We start from the raw sequence: 16,644 nt of genomic DNA on the forward strand, positions 1-16,644 counted from the left end.
GAAAAGAGGAGGGAGAAAGGAGGAGTTGAGGAAGCCCTATATTGAGTGATAGGGGCAGATTAGGCCTGTTGTCACTTTGTGAGCAGTTTTTCTCTACAACAGTGACGATAGTGGGTATTTTTGGCCAGCATTCAGCGGAGATGGGAACATCTGGTTACCGGTAGAAGACCCAAAACTATTCCCACCGAAGTTGTTTACGTTCTGGACTGTGTATACGTCGCGGCGGCGGTACAATCTTCCATACAATTCAGGTAGGTGGCGCTGGTTACAATGGTCGGTCATTGACAAGACGATGGCTGGTTGGCTTGTAATAATTATATTGAAGAAAGGCGAGGGCTTTAGGTCAATTTGGCTTGATAGTGAAATTATTATATATAAGCTTCTGAACATAACTTCAATGTTGATGTTGTTTACAGCAAGACACTGAACGTATTTCCAGCCCACTACTGTCTGACTTTGTATGACAGTTTATCCAATTACTGAATTAGGCAAACGTCTACAGACGATGGGGCACATAACTCTAGTGCTTGACAGAGTATGGTCCCTCTGTTCACCAAGAGACAGTTCTTATTACATGACTACAGGTATGTATGAATGTCCTTCTCACTAGCGAAACGTTTGCATTAGTTTGTTAAAGATTGTACATTCAGTAGACAGCTGATCAGAATTATTTCTCAGAATCTGTATTGTGCGTCACTTTATCGACTGTACACAGAACATTGGGTACAACATTCTCCGTACAGGTAGGCTACCACCTGTTTTTCCATCACTAAGAAGTCAAAACCCACTGTAGATAGTTGCTCATTTTAAACTCAAATGATATGTTTGCAAACACCAGATTCAGTTAAAACACCCCCCAAACCCAACTAATTTGAATGCCCCACCCCATGAACCAACTACCAATTTAGACCAACCATATGCCTGTCCTGTGCATTCCCAATACATCAGTTCAGCCAATGTGATCACACCATGCACTGTGCAAGTTTGCTCTTTCTACTGAATTATTTGTTCAGAAAATTATTAAAATAATTGACTAGCAAGCCAGGCTGTCATAAGTATGACAGTAAGACATCAATCCACATTTGAACAAATGCACCCTTAGGTCAGTTGAACTAATCCAAACAGTTTAGGCTATGTATCTAGACCTAGTCTAGGCCTACATGTCTAGGACCATCTATGACCTACAGTAACCCTCTCACCATATAACCAGTAGACAGACTCGTGTCAACTTTAAAGATGCAACATAAAATTCTAATAGTTTTCCTAATTTCTGTTTGACAAAATAATCAGTCAGTGTAGAGAATCATTGTACCGTCTAAACCGCTGTGAAATATATTTTCCATATCCAATTTATTTTGTATTTTCAACTGTTTAAATTAGAGGTCAACTGATTATGATTTTAACGCCGATACTGATTATTGGAGGACCAAAAAAGCCGATACTGATTAATCGACCGATTTAATAAATAAATAAAAAATAATAATAATAATAAATATATAAATATATATATATATATTTAAAAAGTTGTTTATTTGTAATAACGACAATTGCAATAATACTGAATTAACACTTATTTTAATACTTATTTAACACTTATCTTAATATAAAACATCAATAAAATCAATTTAGCCTCAAATAAATAATGACACATGTTCAATTTGATTTAAATAATTCAAAAACAAAGTGTTGGAGAAGAAAGTAATATGTGCCATGTAAAAAAGCTAACGTTTAAGTTCCTTGCTCAGAACAGGAGAACATATGAAAGTTGGTGGTTCCTTTTAACATGAGTCTTCAATATTCCAAGGTAAGAGGTTTTAGGTTGTAGATAATATAGTATTTATAGAACTATTTTTCTCTATACCATTTGTTTTTCATATTCCTTTGACTATTGGATGTTCTTATAGGCACTATAGTATTGCCAGTGTAACAGTATAGCTTCCGTCCCCCTCTTCGCCCCAACCTGGGCTCGAACCAGGAACACATCGACAACAGCCACACTCGAAGCATCGTTACCCATCGCTCCACAAAACCCGTGGCCCTTGCAGCGCAAGGGGAATAACTACTCCAAATCTAAAAGCGAGTGACGTTTGAAACAGTATTAGCGCACACCCAGCTAACTAGCTAGCCATTTCACATCGGTTACACCAGCCATTAGGCTGATAGGCTTGAAGTCATAAACAGCGCTGTGCTTGCGAAGAGCTGCTGGCAAAACGCACGAAAGTGCTGTTTGAATGAATGATTACGGGCCTGCTGCTGCTCAGTCAGACTGCTCTATCAAATCAGACTTAATTATAACATAATAACACACAGAAATACGAGCCTTTGGTCATTAATATGATCGAATCCGGAAACTATCATTTCGAAAATAAAATGTTTATTATTTCAGTGAAATACGGAACCGTTCGGTATATTATCTAACGGGTGGCATCCAAGTCTAAATATTCTTGTTACATTGCACAACCTTCAATGTATGTCATAATTACGTAAAATTCTGGCAAATTAATTCGCAATGAGCCAGGCAGCCCAAACTTGCATATACCATGACTCTGCGTGCAATGAACGCAAGAGAAATGACACAATTTCACCTGGTTAATATTGCCTGCTAAACTGGATTAGTAGTTATAACTAGTGATTATGATTAATTGTTTTTTTATAAGATAAGTTTAATGCTAGCTAGAAATTTACCTTGGCTTCTACTGCATTCGCGTAACAGGCAGATTACTCGTGGAGTGCAATGGTTAGAGCGTTGGACTAGTTAACTGTGCGGTTGCAAGATTGGAGCCGCTGAGCTGACAAGGTGAAAATCTGTCGTTCTGCCCCTGAACAAGGCAGTTAACCCACAGTTCCTAGGCAGGCATTGAAAATACGAATGTGTTCTTAACTGTCTTGCCTAGTTAAATAAAAGGTATAAAATTAAAAAATATATACAAATTTAATTAAAATGATAATCGGAACTCGGCGCCCAAAAATACCGATTTCCGATTGTTATGAAAACTTGAAATCGGCCCTAATTAATCGGTCGACACCTAGTTTGAAGCTTGTGTACAAAAGTAAAAGATGCTAAAAAATAAACATAACAGGAATCATGGACATAGCTTACAAAGAACATACCTACCACTTTTTAGACTTGCTTTTAATGAGACTGACATATCTAGAACACACATTTCTTTGAATTTGGTCAGCTTGCCCAAAAAGTTACATATTGTAGCTTTAAGACATTCCCAAGTGTGTTTTTTGAGCAGCCTACAGTCTTAATGCTCCAGCAGCAAGCAGGGAATGCTGAATAACAAGAGCAATGTAGCGGTGAGAAGCCTAGGTGCATGCCCACATCACATGGGGAAACAGAGAATTGAGAACGTGAGGAATTCCGAGCAGTGGGTAGGCTAAATAGGCTGGAATTGACATTCAGCTGTAGTGACAGGGATGGAAGATTCTAGCTTGATCCCAGATGTGTTTGGGCTGTCTTAACAATCGCCAACTCCTGTGGTGATTGTTAAGATGGCACAAACAAATCTGGGACCAGGCTATGATTCCGCTCTGAACCATTCTAAGATGCTATTACAAGAGAGAAGATTGCCTGTAGTGTAAACTGTCTGACATGTTATTTGTCACGTGCCAACTACAACAGGTGTAGTAGACCTTAGAGTGAAATGCTTACTCACAAGCTCTATCCGAGCTAAGTTAAAGGGGAAACAAATGTATGACTAAAACACAAGAATTAGAAATTAAGCTACAAACCCACTCACTGAGACTGACTGACAGGGGAGTCGGAGAGAGTTGAATGCATGTCACCTAGCGGGTTAACTGAGGCTACTTCTGGTTTATAAAATAATACCACGTCAATCTGTGAACTGTAACTCTGCAAAATCGTTAATTGTTGCATTTATATTTTTGTTCAGTATATTTCGAAATGGCTTGTTGTGTAAAGTCACATTAGAATCTGCCTCGACCCCTTGAGACTGTTCCAGAGTGCACTTTCAGGAAGCAATTGCTTTGATTTGATTGGGCTAATGTATGCGAGATGACACATGAAAGTAGAGGCAATCGTTGAGATGTTTCTGCGGACAAACAGCTAGGGTCTGAATCCAGATTAAATAAACCCGTCACGGATGTTTCTCTATTTTGTGACAACCGCTGAGCCCTTCAGTGACTCAGCATAGCTATCTTGGAGTTAGCCTGCTATGCCTACCATCAGCTGTTGCCATGCCAGTGACTAAATTAACCAGGAAGTAATCCAGCTGCCCAAACATTTAAACAAGGTAGAATGATGGTCTCCGTTACTATATTGGATTGTTAAAATAGGACTTTGGGATCACTCAAATGTAATTATAAAGCCCGTTTTACATCAGCAGATGTCAGAGGGCTATACAGAAACCCAGCCTAAAACCCCAAACAGCAAGCAATGCAGATGTAGGTGCACAGAAAAAAACTCCCTAGAAAGGCAGGAACCTGGGAAGAAACCTAGAAAGGAATCAGGCTCTGAGGGGTGGCCACTCCTCTTCTGGCTGTGCCGGGTGGAGATTATAAGAGTACATGGCTATTTAAGGCCAGATTGGATGGCCAGGAAATTCCCAATTTAATGCCTAGTAACTAGACCACTGAGCTACTTCTGTTTGATATTCCTCCTGAGGGAACCTATTCCCTATGTGACACATGCAGACTGTGCTGCCTGTGTTGTCTTGCCTATACACCAGATCCTGCAGATGGGTCAGGGGCTGTGGAGGGTGGCCAGGAACCAGCAGCTGCAGCAGGAGTACGGAGAGCACTGGGATGCTGGACCTGGCCTTGACGGAGATCCCCAGGATTTGGGGATGGAGATGGGGGTTAACCCAGGCCAGGCTCCCCCCTCCCCCGGGGTGGGCGACCTGCCACCTCACCCCCACCCGCGGCGCCACCCCCAGCACTGCCAAGGGGCAGACATCTACCAGCTGCTGCGTGCCCGCCGGGGGAAGGAGCAGCAGGGTTTCATAGACCTGGAGATGCTTCCTCCAGAGCTCAGCATCACCATCCTGTCCTACCTGAACGCTACAGACCTCTGTCTGGCATCCTGCGTGTGGCAGGACCTGGGCCACGACGAGTACCTCTGGCAGGGGTGAGTAGTAGACTGACAGGGTCTGTGGAAGGGAGGCAGGGGTGAGTAGTAGACTGACAGGGTCTGTGGAAGGGAGGCAGGGGTGAGTAGTAGACTGACAGGGTCTGTGGAAGGGAGGCAGGGGTGAGTAGTAGACTGACAGGGTCTGTGGAAGGGAGGCAGGGGTGAGTAGTAGACTGACAGGGTCTGTGGAAGGGAGGCAGGGGTGAGTAGTAGACTGACTGGGTCTGTGGAAGGGAGGCAGGGGTGAGTAGTAGACTGACAGGGTCTGTGGAAGGGAGGCAGGGGTGAGTAGTAGACTGACAGGGTCTGTGGAAGGGAAGCAGGGGTGAGTAGTAGACTGACTTGGTCATTTAGTGGGTGTTCAGAATGAATTATTCAAAACAATTATCACTAATTGGTATTTTGACCAAATAAGATCAGCTTTTTAAAAAACGTGAAAAGTTCTGATGTTATTGGTCAAAAGACCAATTATTGGACAAAATATCAGAATCGGGCTCCCTGTGTGAACGCAGCCAATGAGAAGTGTGCTGCAGGACAGGACCTGATACACCATTACAGATTAATCTATGTTTTTAACCATTTTTAAATGGTGCTTGCCACAAGTAGGTATAACATGTACCAGGTTCTGTGTGACAATGTGCTTTTCTTTAATGGTTCAAAGAGTTGATTGGGTGATCATGTTTCTAATTGCAGTCCTCCCTTTTTCTGTTGCTCGCTTGTTCCCTGACTTGCTCGCTCTCTCTCTCTCTGGCTGTGCCCTAGTTTGTGTAAGTCCACATGGGGTCACTGTTCCATCTACAATAGAAGGCTTCCCTATGGCTTCTCATATAGAAGACTCTACATGATGCTAGATGAAGGCAGTCTGACGTTCAACGCTAACCATCAGGAGGTAAGTCATCTCTTTTTCACCTTTATCCCAAATGCCTCGTCCACCTTTTTAAAGCACCACTTCCCCACTGAAACACTCCGGTTTCCCGGACGTAGATAAAGCCGGCTTAATCTGTTTCCGGGAAATTGTTCAGTATATATATGTATATGGACCAATTCGCTTTTTTTCACTACGTTATTGATTCTTGATTTTTTTTACCACAAAAAAAATATGATTTAGAAATAGTGAGTACACATTGAACCCACCACACTTTACACATCAAACCCACCACACTTCAGCCCACCTTGAAGACAAATGACTACCAGCTAAATTACTTGTTTACTGCCGATGCATACATTCTGAAAGACATCAGCCTTGAAGGTCACTGCAGGTCAAAGCCTGGTTCCTGAGAATCTGTGGAACATTCTAATGGCGTTCTTTGGTCTGTCTGTATCGCTAAGTGGATTAGGCTCGCTATGGCCAGCCACTTAAAGGGCATGTGATAGCTGTGTGATGGACTGAAATGGTGCTGGGTCTCTACTCTCCCCCTCTAATCCCTCTTTCTCCCCCCCCCCCCCCAATAGGGTATCAGTTACTTCATGTCCAAAGGCATACTGGTGGACCACCCCAAGGAGCTGGCCAAGTTCATCTTCTGCACTCGCACGCTCAACTGGAAAATGCTGAGGGTATACCTAGATGAGAGGTGGGTTTTCTTTATTGAATTCTCACTGGGCTTTTCTCAAATTCTCACTGGGCTTTTCTCAAATTCTCACTGGGCTTTTTTCAAATTCTTATTGGCTTGTCTCTAATTGCAGGAGAGATGTTTTGGACGAGCTGGTCACGCTGCACAACTTCAGTAACCAGTTCCTGCCCAACGCACTGAGGGACTTCTTCAGGCACATCCACGCCCCAGAGGAGAGGGGCGAATATCTGGAGACGCTCATCACCAAGTTCTCCCACCGCTTCTGCGCCTGCAACCCTGTCCTGGTCCGGGATGTGGGTCTCAGCCCAGGTCAGTGCACTGCAGGGAGTTGTAGTTCTAATCTGCAGGGTGTTTAGGGAAGTCGGATGAGTGGAGGAGATTGTAGTTCTGGTGCGTGTTATGTTAATTCAGCCTATATGAGCGGAGGGAGTTGTAGTTCTACAGGATGTTTAGTGGGGGGGAATTGTAGTAATACATTAATTCATGGGAATTGTAGACCTGACAGGTGTTGAGTTAGAGGCAAGATGTGTGTGGGTGCTGCAATGTTTGTTTTTCTTTTTTGCCGATGATCTAGCCGTCTGCCCGCGCTATAGAGTGCTATATCGGTCTGCTAATATAGGACTAGTAAAGGCCCAGTACACTACTTTTGTAAGAGAAATGTTTATTTTTATATAAAAATATATGGGCCTCCTGAGTGGCACAAGGCACTGCATCGCAGTGCTAGATATGTCACTATAGATCACAACCGGCCGTGATAGGGCGGCACACAATTGTCCCAGTGTCGTCCGGGTTAATTGGCTCATCGCACTCTAGCGACTCCTTGTGGCGGACCAGGTGCCTGCAGGCTGACCTCGGTCGTCAGTTGAACGGTGTTTCCTCTGACACATTGGTGCGGCTGGCTTCCAGGTTAAGGGGGCATGAGTTAAGAAGTGCGGTTAGGTGGGTCATGTTTTGGAGGACGCATGACTCGACCTTCGCCTCCCCGAGCCCGTTGGGGAGTTGGAGCGACGAGACAAGATTGTAATTGGGGAGAAAAAGGGTGTAAAATACTCAAATATATACAGTCAGATCATACATTTTTGGCCATTGACCATGTTGTTATTATTGCTTTAGCTGTCTACCACAGCATATTGGAGTTAAAATGAAAGAATGAATATGAGCTTGAGGGTATTTACATCCAAATCAGGTGAATGGTGTAGGAATTACCGCACTTTTTATGTGCCCCCCCCCATTTTTAAGGGACCAAAAGTCATTGGACAATTGGCTGCTCAGCTGTTCCATGGCCAGGTGTGTGTTATTCCCTCATTAGTTAATTTACAGGTAAGCAGATAAAAGGTATAGAGTTGATTTCAAGTGTGGCATTTGCATTTGGAATCTGTTGCTGTTAACCCTCAATATGAAATCCAAAGAGCTGTCCTTGCCATTGAAGGAAGACATCATTAGGCATGAAAAATCAAAACAAACCCATCAGTAACATTAGGTGTGGCCAAATCAACTATTTGGTACATTCTTAGAAAGAAAGAACGCTCAGGAACACCAAAAGGTCTGGAAGATCACTGAAAACAACTGTGGTGGATGACAGAATGAATTCCCTGGTGAAGAAAACCCTTTTCACAACAGTTGTCCAGATCAAGAACACCCTCCAGGAGGCAGGTGTATCTGTGTCAGAGTCAACAATCAAGAGAAGACTTCACCAGAGTGAATACAGAGGGTTTACCACAAGATGTAAACCATTGGTAAGCCTCAAACAGGAACACAGCTTTAGAGTTTGCCAAAAAACATGTAAAAAAAAGCCTGTACATTTCTGGAACAACATGCTATGGACAGATGAGACAAAGATCAACTTGTACCAGAATGATTAGAAGCGTATGGAGAAGGGAAGGAACTGCTCGTGATCCGAAGTATACCACCTCATCTGTGAAGCATGGCGGAGGTCGTGTTATGGCGTGGGCATGTATGGCTGCTTCCCTTGTATTTATTGATGTGACTGCTGACAAAAGCAGCAGGATGAATTCTGAAGTGTTTAGGGCTATATTATCTGCTCAGATTCAGCCAAATGCTTCAAAACTCATTGGACGGTGTTTCACAGTGCAGAGGGACATTGACCCGAAGCATATTGCGAAAGCAACCCAATACTTTTTTTAAGGCAAAGAAGTGGAATAATCTGCAATAACCAAGTCAATCACCTGACCTGAATCGAATTTGAGAATGCATTTCACTTGCTGAAGGCAAAACTCCCCAAGAACAAGCAGGAACTGAAGACTGCTGCAGTAAAAGCCTGGCAGAGCATCACCAGGGAAGAAACACAGCATCTGGTGATGTCTATGGGTTCCAGACTTCAGGCAGTCATTGACTGCAAAGGATTTGCAACCAAGTATTAAGTAATTTAATTTGATTGTCAGTTTGTCCAAGTATGTATACAAAATGGTTGTAATTCCTAAATGGTTCATACAATAATTTTTACAAAACTGTTAAATTTAAGGATAAATCTGCACTTAAAGCACATCTTGATTGTTTGTCTTTATTTTTACTATTTTCTACATTAGAATAATAGTGAAGACATCAAAACTATGAAATGGCACGTGGAATCATGTAGTAACCGAAAAAAGTGTTAAACAGATCAAAATATATTTGAGATTCAGTAGCCACCCCTTGCCTTGATGACAGCTTTGCACACGCTTGGCATTCTCTCAACCAGCTTCATGAGGTAATCACCTTGAATGCATTTCAATGAACAGGTGTGCCTTGTTAATTTGTGGAATTTCTTTCCTTAATGCGTTTGAGCCAATCAGTTGTGTTGTGACAAGGTAGGGGTGGTGTGGTGTACAGAAGATTGCACTATTTGGTAAAGGACCAAGTGCATATTTTGACAAGAATTATAAGACCTGAAGGACAGTCAATCTGGAAAATGTTAACTTTGAACGTTTCTTCAAGTGCAGTTGCAAAAACCATCAAGCGCAATGATGAAACTGGCTTTCAGGAGGACCGCCACAGGAAAGGAAGACCCAGAATTACCTCTGCTGCAGAGGATAGGTTCATTAGCGTTACCAGCCTCAGAAATTGTAGCCCAAATAAATGCTTCAGAGTTCAAGTAACAGACACATCTCAACAACAACGGTTCAGAGGAGACTTCATGGTCGAATCGCTGCAAAGAAACCATTACTAAAGGACACCAATAAGAAGACAAGACTTGCTTGGGCCAAGAAACACGAGCAATGGACATTTGAGTCCAATTTTTTTATTTTTGGTTCCAAACGCCATGAAATTGAGAGTTTGGTTCCAACCGCCATGAGACGCAGGTAGGTGAACGGATGATCTCTGCATGTGTGGTTCCCACCGTGAAGCATGGAGGAGGAGGTGTGTGGGTGTGCTTTGCTGGTGACACTGTTGCTGATTTTTATTTAGAATTCAAGGCACACTTAGCCAGCATGGCTACCACAGCATTTTGCCATCCCATCTGGTTTGGGCTTAGTGAGACTATCATTTGTTTTTCTACAGGACAATGACCCAACACACACTTCCAGGCTGTGTAAGGGCTATTTGACCAAGAAGGAGAGTGATGGAGTGCTGCATCAGATGACCTGGCCTCCACAATCACCCAACCTCAACCCAAGTGAGATGGCTTGGGCTGAGTGGGGCCGCAGTGACAGATGGATTCAACCAGTAGGTCTGCTTTAGAGGACTGAGCCCTAGAAGACCCAAGTACTGTAAAAGGCCCTTTACTCCACTAGGAGCTAAAAGGAATAGGTGATGTCACTGTAAACACCTGACATCATGCGTCTGTCTGGTCTTGTCTTGTCAACAGCGCCTGCAACCACCTGCCAGTTTCTGCCACAGTTGAACAACTCCTAACTCAGGGTCCAGGCTCAACAAATCCCACAGGCTTTAGGTCTTCTCTCGTCTGTTGATCTCCCCACAATGCCTCTGTAATTTACAAAGGGCTCTGATGTTGCACTTGACCCAAGTTGTCCTGTCCTTGTTGCATGATTCAAATGTGTGAGAAATCTTTGTACTAACACTGTCATTGGTCCCTTAAGCCACAATAATCCCACGGGTTTAAAGTGTTTGGCTGGAGCGCTGCCCTCACTCTCCTATCACAGAACGGAGTTGTAATAACATCTGGTGCGGTTCTCGGCCGCTCTGCGTCGTCCTGGAGGAGAAGCCGGCTGATTTATTATAAACTTACTGGCGATAGAATTGGCAGAGCAGTAAAGGAGAAGCGGAGATGTACGCTCTCACACTTTCTCTCGCTCTCTCCCACTCTAAAGAGACCCCCTGTTCAACCCCTCTTAGTCTGCCCAGAACCAGGGCTGATACCCACACTGTAAGGTCTGAGAATATGAGTAGACATGTCTCTTTCCTTCCCTGTTATGTGTCCTGTAAAGGAATATTATTCACACTTCAGAATGTGTGTTTGTTTTTTTTGTAGACACGTCATTATGAGGCTATTTTTCTTTATCTGCCCTTCTCTTGTTCTGATGCTCTTTTCTGGTCTTCCCTTCGCTCTGTCTCCCTGTCATTTGTTCTTAAACTCCCACCCACCCTCTCAGCCAAGTGATGACCACACAATGAACAGAGAAAGTATGCTGGACTGAGAAAGACATCAACTAAAACATTGGGGCTGGCCATTATTTATCTTAAGTCTAAAATAATTTTTTAGGTAAACACCATCACTTTTATTTATTTATATATTTATCATTTAGCAGACGCTATTATCCAGGGTGACGAAGTGCCTTGCTCAAGGTCACATCGGCAGATTTTTCACCTTGTCTGCCCAGGATTCAAACCAGCGACCTTTGGGTTAACGCTCTTAACCGCTAGGCTAGCTGCCACCTCACAGCTCCATATACAACTTAATTTTCATTGTATGCTTGGTGCTGGGACTTGTTTGACCTCTCTCACATTCTGTCCATCTCTCCTCTCCAGATGCGGTGTATGTGCTCTGCTACTCGCTCATCCTGCTGTCTATAGACTTGACCAGCCCGCACGTCAAGAACAAGATGTCCAAACGCGAGTTCATCCGCAACACGCGCCACGCTGCCCAGAACATCAGCGAGGACTTTGTCGGCCATCTTTACGACAACATCTATCTCATCGGCCATGTGGCGGCCTAACCGGGAAGTGATGAGGAGTGGAAGTCGGTGAATACATGAACCAGTGATTGCACTGATGCAAGATACTACTTTGGACAATAGTTGTTGCTGGTCATTCTTAATATAGGGTCCTGTACTGCTAGCAATGATGCTTGTTTCCATACTGGGTGGGAGGCAATCTCTTCTCCGGCTGTAGAGCCAATGGAGACCAAGTAGCGTAGCGATTTGGCCCGCCCACATGAAGTGACATCTTAAGGTGTGAGATATAGCCTCAGACAGGCTAGACGTATATTCAGCACAAAAGTAGCATATGACAATATAACCAACTACTTCCAGCTTAACCACGCAGAAGTGTAGCTCCAGTATGTTAACGAAGTCAAGAAGAAGTTAAACATATGCTATGAACAAGGACTGAATATTACTACAGCAACAATTAGCAGTTGTGGTTCACATTATACTCCGTTTTTGTTTTGTGAATTACTCTTGAGTTTAATATTCTAGTTTTCTTTTTTAAATTATTGTTTTTGTTGGAATGTTTTTTACGATTTAGAGGAACTTAAAATAAGGACTAATGGGCTGGTAGAAACTCCACTGCATTTTTGTCCTTAACTTTGTGAGCTGGATTCAATTGGATGGAATGAATATGAATTTCCAAGAGGCACAACAATAATTAATCCAACCACATTTACAACATGGAATCCTTTTATTTTTAGCAGAGAACTTCAAAGGTCTATTTGCGTCCATTCCAAAGTATTTTATGAGTTGTAAAGTAATCGCCATGGGTCATACTCTGAATTGATGTATGTGGATGAGTAGAATGTCCATGGGAATCTCAGAGCATCCAATTTTGAGTTTGTAATGTGAACTCTCATCTGCATGCATCTCGGCTGGGTCGTATTAATTAGTGTGCAAAATTGAAAACGTTTTTCACCTACGGAAGACGAAAATAAATGTTTCTTATTGGACAAGTCCAATTTTGTTTCTCAATGTTGCAATCCATTTTATTCTATTTGGTGCCTAATGAACACAACACTGGTAATACAGCTCTTGATTGTTGATGGAAAAATAGGTGTCAAAGTTGAGGACAATTGTTCAGTGAATTTTTACCTCTGCCCAAGCTGGGGTAGGTAATGTTGGTAAATGAAGGTATCTATGTTACTTTATCCTTTTGTGTTGACAAGCATTCTACCCCTTAAAAACAGGCTGATTCCCAAATGACATCCTATTCCCTATGTGTTGCACTACAGTTGAACAGGACCCATAGGGCTCGTGTCATAAGCAGTGCACTATATAGGGAATAGGGTGGCATTTGGGACACATCCCGGCACTGACTCTAGCACCGATTTCCTGCGTTTACACAGGCAGCCCAATTCTGATTATTTTTTTCCACTCATTGGTCTTTTGACCAATCAAATCTGATCTTTTCACGTCCAGATCTGATTGGTCAAAAGACCAATTAGTGAAGAAAAAGATCAGAATTGGGCTGCCTGTGTAAACAGCATAAGTGACACCACAGATATGAACATTAATCTTTCCCACCATCCTTTGCGGACAACATTTATCTTGTGATTTGTTTTATGTGTGTGACTCTGGACTGATGCCTCTATCATGTTTAAATCTTCCTGTCAATCTCTATTCTATTCTATGACTGCAACGTCACTCTTTCTCTCCCAACCTCTCCCCAGTGACTCGAAGGGCTTGATTCTATTTGCTACAAATGTCCAGAAATATGTCATCTAGATCAGACATACCTCTGACATGTAGAATAAGGAATCAAGTCCGCTCTATTCGTGACATTTCTTTATGCAGTGTTCAGTATTGCACGTGACCCAGGACTACCAGATTGTTTCTTTTAATGATTACTAACTAGTGAGCACTTTAACCAGGGGGTGTTTTCTCTCCACACTGCTGTCTTCTGATTCATATATATATATATATATATATATATATATATATATATATATATATATATATATATATATATATATATATATCACACTATTTAGTTCTCACATATCTGAAGGACTGTTTGTTTTCTATCTGATGTCTTAGCCATGCAGTCTTTATTAATAGTTCTAGTGCCAATAAACAAAATGTTGAAAATGACGACCACACTGACATGTGAACCTGAGCAGAATTAACAACTGTGGTAAATGTTTGCATACAATTGATTAAAACCCAGATTTGATTTGCACATGTATATATTTAAGTATAGAGATTTATATAAGAAACATTTTTATTTTGACGTATTTTAACAGATTTTTTTTTCCCTCATAAGTAGACCTGTTTTTGCACTGACATTTTGTATGAGCCCTGGACTGCATGCAGAGAACTGAGTCTTTGCACAGTTAATGTTCTCCACTACCATGATGAATTTAAATTTAAGTGATTTGAGATTATTATTGTAATGTTTATGACATGTTAATTACACTGAGTTTAACAGCAGCAAATGACAGTACAGACTTTTCCTTTTCTTCAATTCCATGTACGTTTTAGTTTCCTGTGTGGATTTATGGATTGAGATTTTTATAGACAATTCCCTTTTCAACAGCCTAACAAAACCATTTACATCTGAGATGGGTTGCTGAATGACAACACTGGAAATAAAAACCTGTCTAGATTGTATACAAATTAAACTCTTGAGAAAATATTCCCCTTGTGTTGAGCTGTGACTATTTCTACATTGATCATAATGTTTTTATATATTTAAGATTGTGACCATTACTAATTCACCCTTTGACTATGTACACTATATTTATGAATTAAGTCACCTATATACACCTCTCAACACGGCTCTCGAAACTACCAAACCCCATTTTCAAAGCCACAATCCATAGTGTATATATTAACTATAGAGTTCCTCTGAGCCTGTCAGTGTAGATAGACAGGAGTAAATCGACTCCAGACACAACATGACCCTCGACCTCTAGCAGAGTGTGCTTTATGTGCTGTAAATGAAAAGGGAGAGCATCACAGGGGCCGTCAGCAGAGAGATACAGGGCCCTTGGAGCTGCATGGGAGAGAGGTCAATCTGAGAAAGTTTAGAGAGTGGTGATGCAATGTGTACCCTGACCCCTTTTTTAGCTCTCCATAGCGCAGGGAGACAAGGTACCATGTCAAGGAGGGAGAATATATAACTCAACTTTATCTGTCTTCCTCAAAGACTCCTTTCAGGGCCTACGAAAAAAACATAGCAATGCCAAATACTAAGCTAAATTGGATGGAGAACTGAAATGGTTCATGATTGAATGGTTGGTAACCTACTTTAGATGACACGATCCATTGGCTTAATCATTCATTTAGTACCAGCTTTTTCAGTAAAACACATGTTCGTACTAATTAAGATATGATTAATAGCCTACCTATCATTGTTGCAACAACCACGGGGTTATTCTACATCGAGGACCTATAACTACAACTGTGCCAAAAGGAGCTCCAAGCGCCTTCCATTACTCTTATTATATAAAAGCAATACTATTTAAGAGAATCCTACATGCAAGTTACATTAGTTCATAGGAATCGTCGTGTTTAATTGACTGACATAAATTACTTTCTGATAAGGCAGATTCTTAACTTGAGTAAAGCGATAACGCACGGGTTGACCCTGTAAATCAGTCGATGAAGATGTGTGCCAAACAATCGATTATGCGCATAGGGAGGAACGATATAAGGATTACAGTTAGTTCACCACACTGACCATAACATTGTACATGCAACATTAATATAGTTACATGCAGGTGTCTTATTATTCTTTATGCACTTTGTAGTCATTTGCAACATTAAATGGAAATTGTGATTGTTTATTATTCTGCACTATTTTTATTCCACATAACTTATTAGCCTAGCTCATACATGTTCATTTATTGGACCATACCGTTCATTTAATTTAGTCTAGGCGCATCTGAAACTGAAATGTATGATGAAATTAGATTTTTCTTTTTACCTTCCAATGAACAGGCTGTATTTGATTCTGCTCTGTTCCCATGGCCTAATCAGGGTTTCCGATAGTTGATGCTGTTTATACAGGTAACATTTTTTTTCGGGGTGGCTGACACCGAGGTTGCCTTTCATTTGGAATGATTGATGAAGTCCTTACGGTTCTCCATATTCTGCAGTTTGTCAACACAACTACCTGCTGAGGGAGCGGGACGCCACGCTGTCGCTGCTGAGACGCGCGGTCTCTGGATGAAAGCAGGGGGAATTTGGGTAGGCTTCGATCCCATAGCCTAGCCTATATTATAAAACTATACGCTGTAATTTTACTAATAATAACAACAATAATAATTGTAATATAACATTTACCAACATTCATATTGTATATTATTGAGGAACAGTAGGCCTATTCTAAAATTAACCCTCAGAATAGGCCATATACAAAATACAGTTTGAGAGTTCAAGATAAAATCTACCTGTTTACGAATTTTGTAGCAAACGTTTAATATCTTTCTGGATAGGTTACGGGGAATGTTGAGTTCCATTTACCAGACTTTTGGTCATGTAAATCAAAAACGGATGCTAATCTGAAAGAAGCCAGGCCTATGCTGCACAGGTATAATAAAAGTAATACAAATATCATTGTCATTATTATAGTCAAATAGCCCCCCCAAGAAAAATAAAATAACATGAAAAGAAGAAGAATATGGATGGATAAGAATATTTCGATTCTGGAAATAGGCCTATCTACTATTTCGTCTAGTTGACGCCAGCATGATAGGCCTACTTTCACTAGTCTCGTACACTTTGGCGAACTGACCATCAAACTCTAAACGCGATCATGCTGGACTAATTATGTTCATCCGAAACACAGCAACCGGCATTTTTGCAATACTATCCATGACATCACAGTTTGAAAAGAGGCAAGAGGGGGGAAATGGCACCGCATGCA

At 41.7% G+C, this 16,644-nt stretch overlaps 1 protein-coding gene across 2 annotated transcripts; it reads left to right on the forward strand.

Annotated features, from left to right (window-relative positions):
- Positions 1-13,157, forward strand: LOC110534492 (F-box only protein 8). Of its 2 annotated transcripts, XR_002475130.1 has the most exons (7): positions 1-251; positions 4,695-5,092; positions 5,858-5,984; positions 6,548-6,666; positions 6,779-6,975; positions 10,165-10,329; positions 11,593-11,654. XR_002475130.1 is itself a non-coding variant. In XM_021619371.2 (6 exons), the coding sequence occupies exons 2-6, from the start codon at positions 4,704-4,706 to the stop codon at positions 11,778-11,780; spliced, it is 1,020 nt and encodes a 339-aa protein (XP_021475046.1). In that variant the 5' UTR covers positions 1-251; positions 4,695-4,703; the 3' UTR covers positions 11,781-13,157. The 2 variants fall into 2 exon arrangements, 1 of the variants encoding a protein (XP_021475046.1); XM_021619371.2 differs by lacking the exon at positions 10,165-10,329 and having other exon boundaries at positions 11,593-13,157.
- The last annotated feature ends 3,487 nt before the right edge of the window (positions 13,158-16,644 follow it).

Source organism: Oncorhynchus mykiss, chromosome 10 (genome assembly GCF_013265735.2).
Source record: "Oncorhynchus mykiss isolate Arlee chromosome 10, USDA_OmykA_1.1, whole genome shotgun sequence".
Taxonomy (NCBI): domain Eukaryota; kingdom Metazoa; phylum Chordata; class Actinopteri; order Salmoniformes; family Salmonidae; genus Oncorhynchus; species Oncorhynchus mykiss.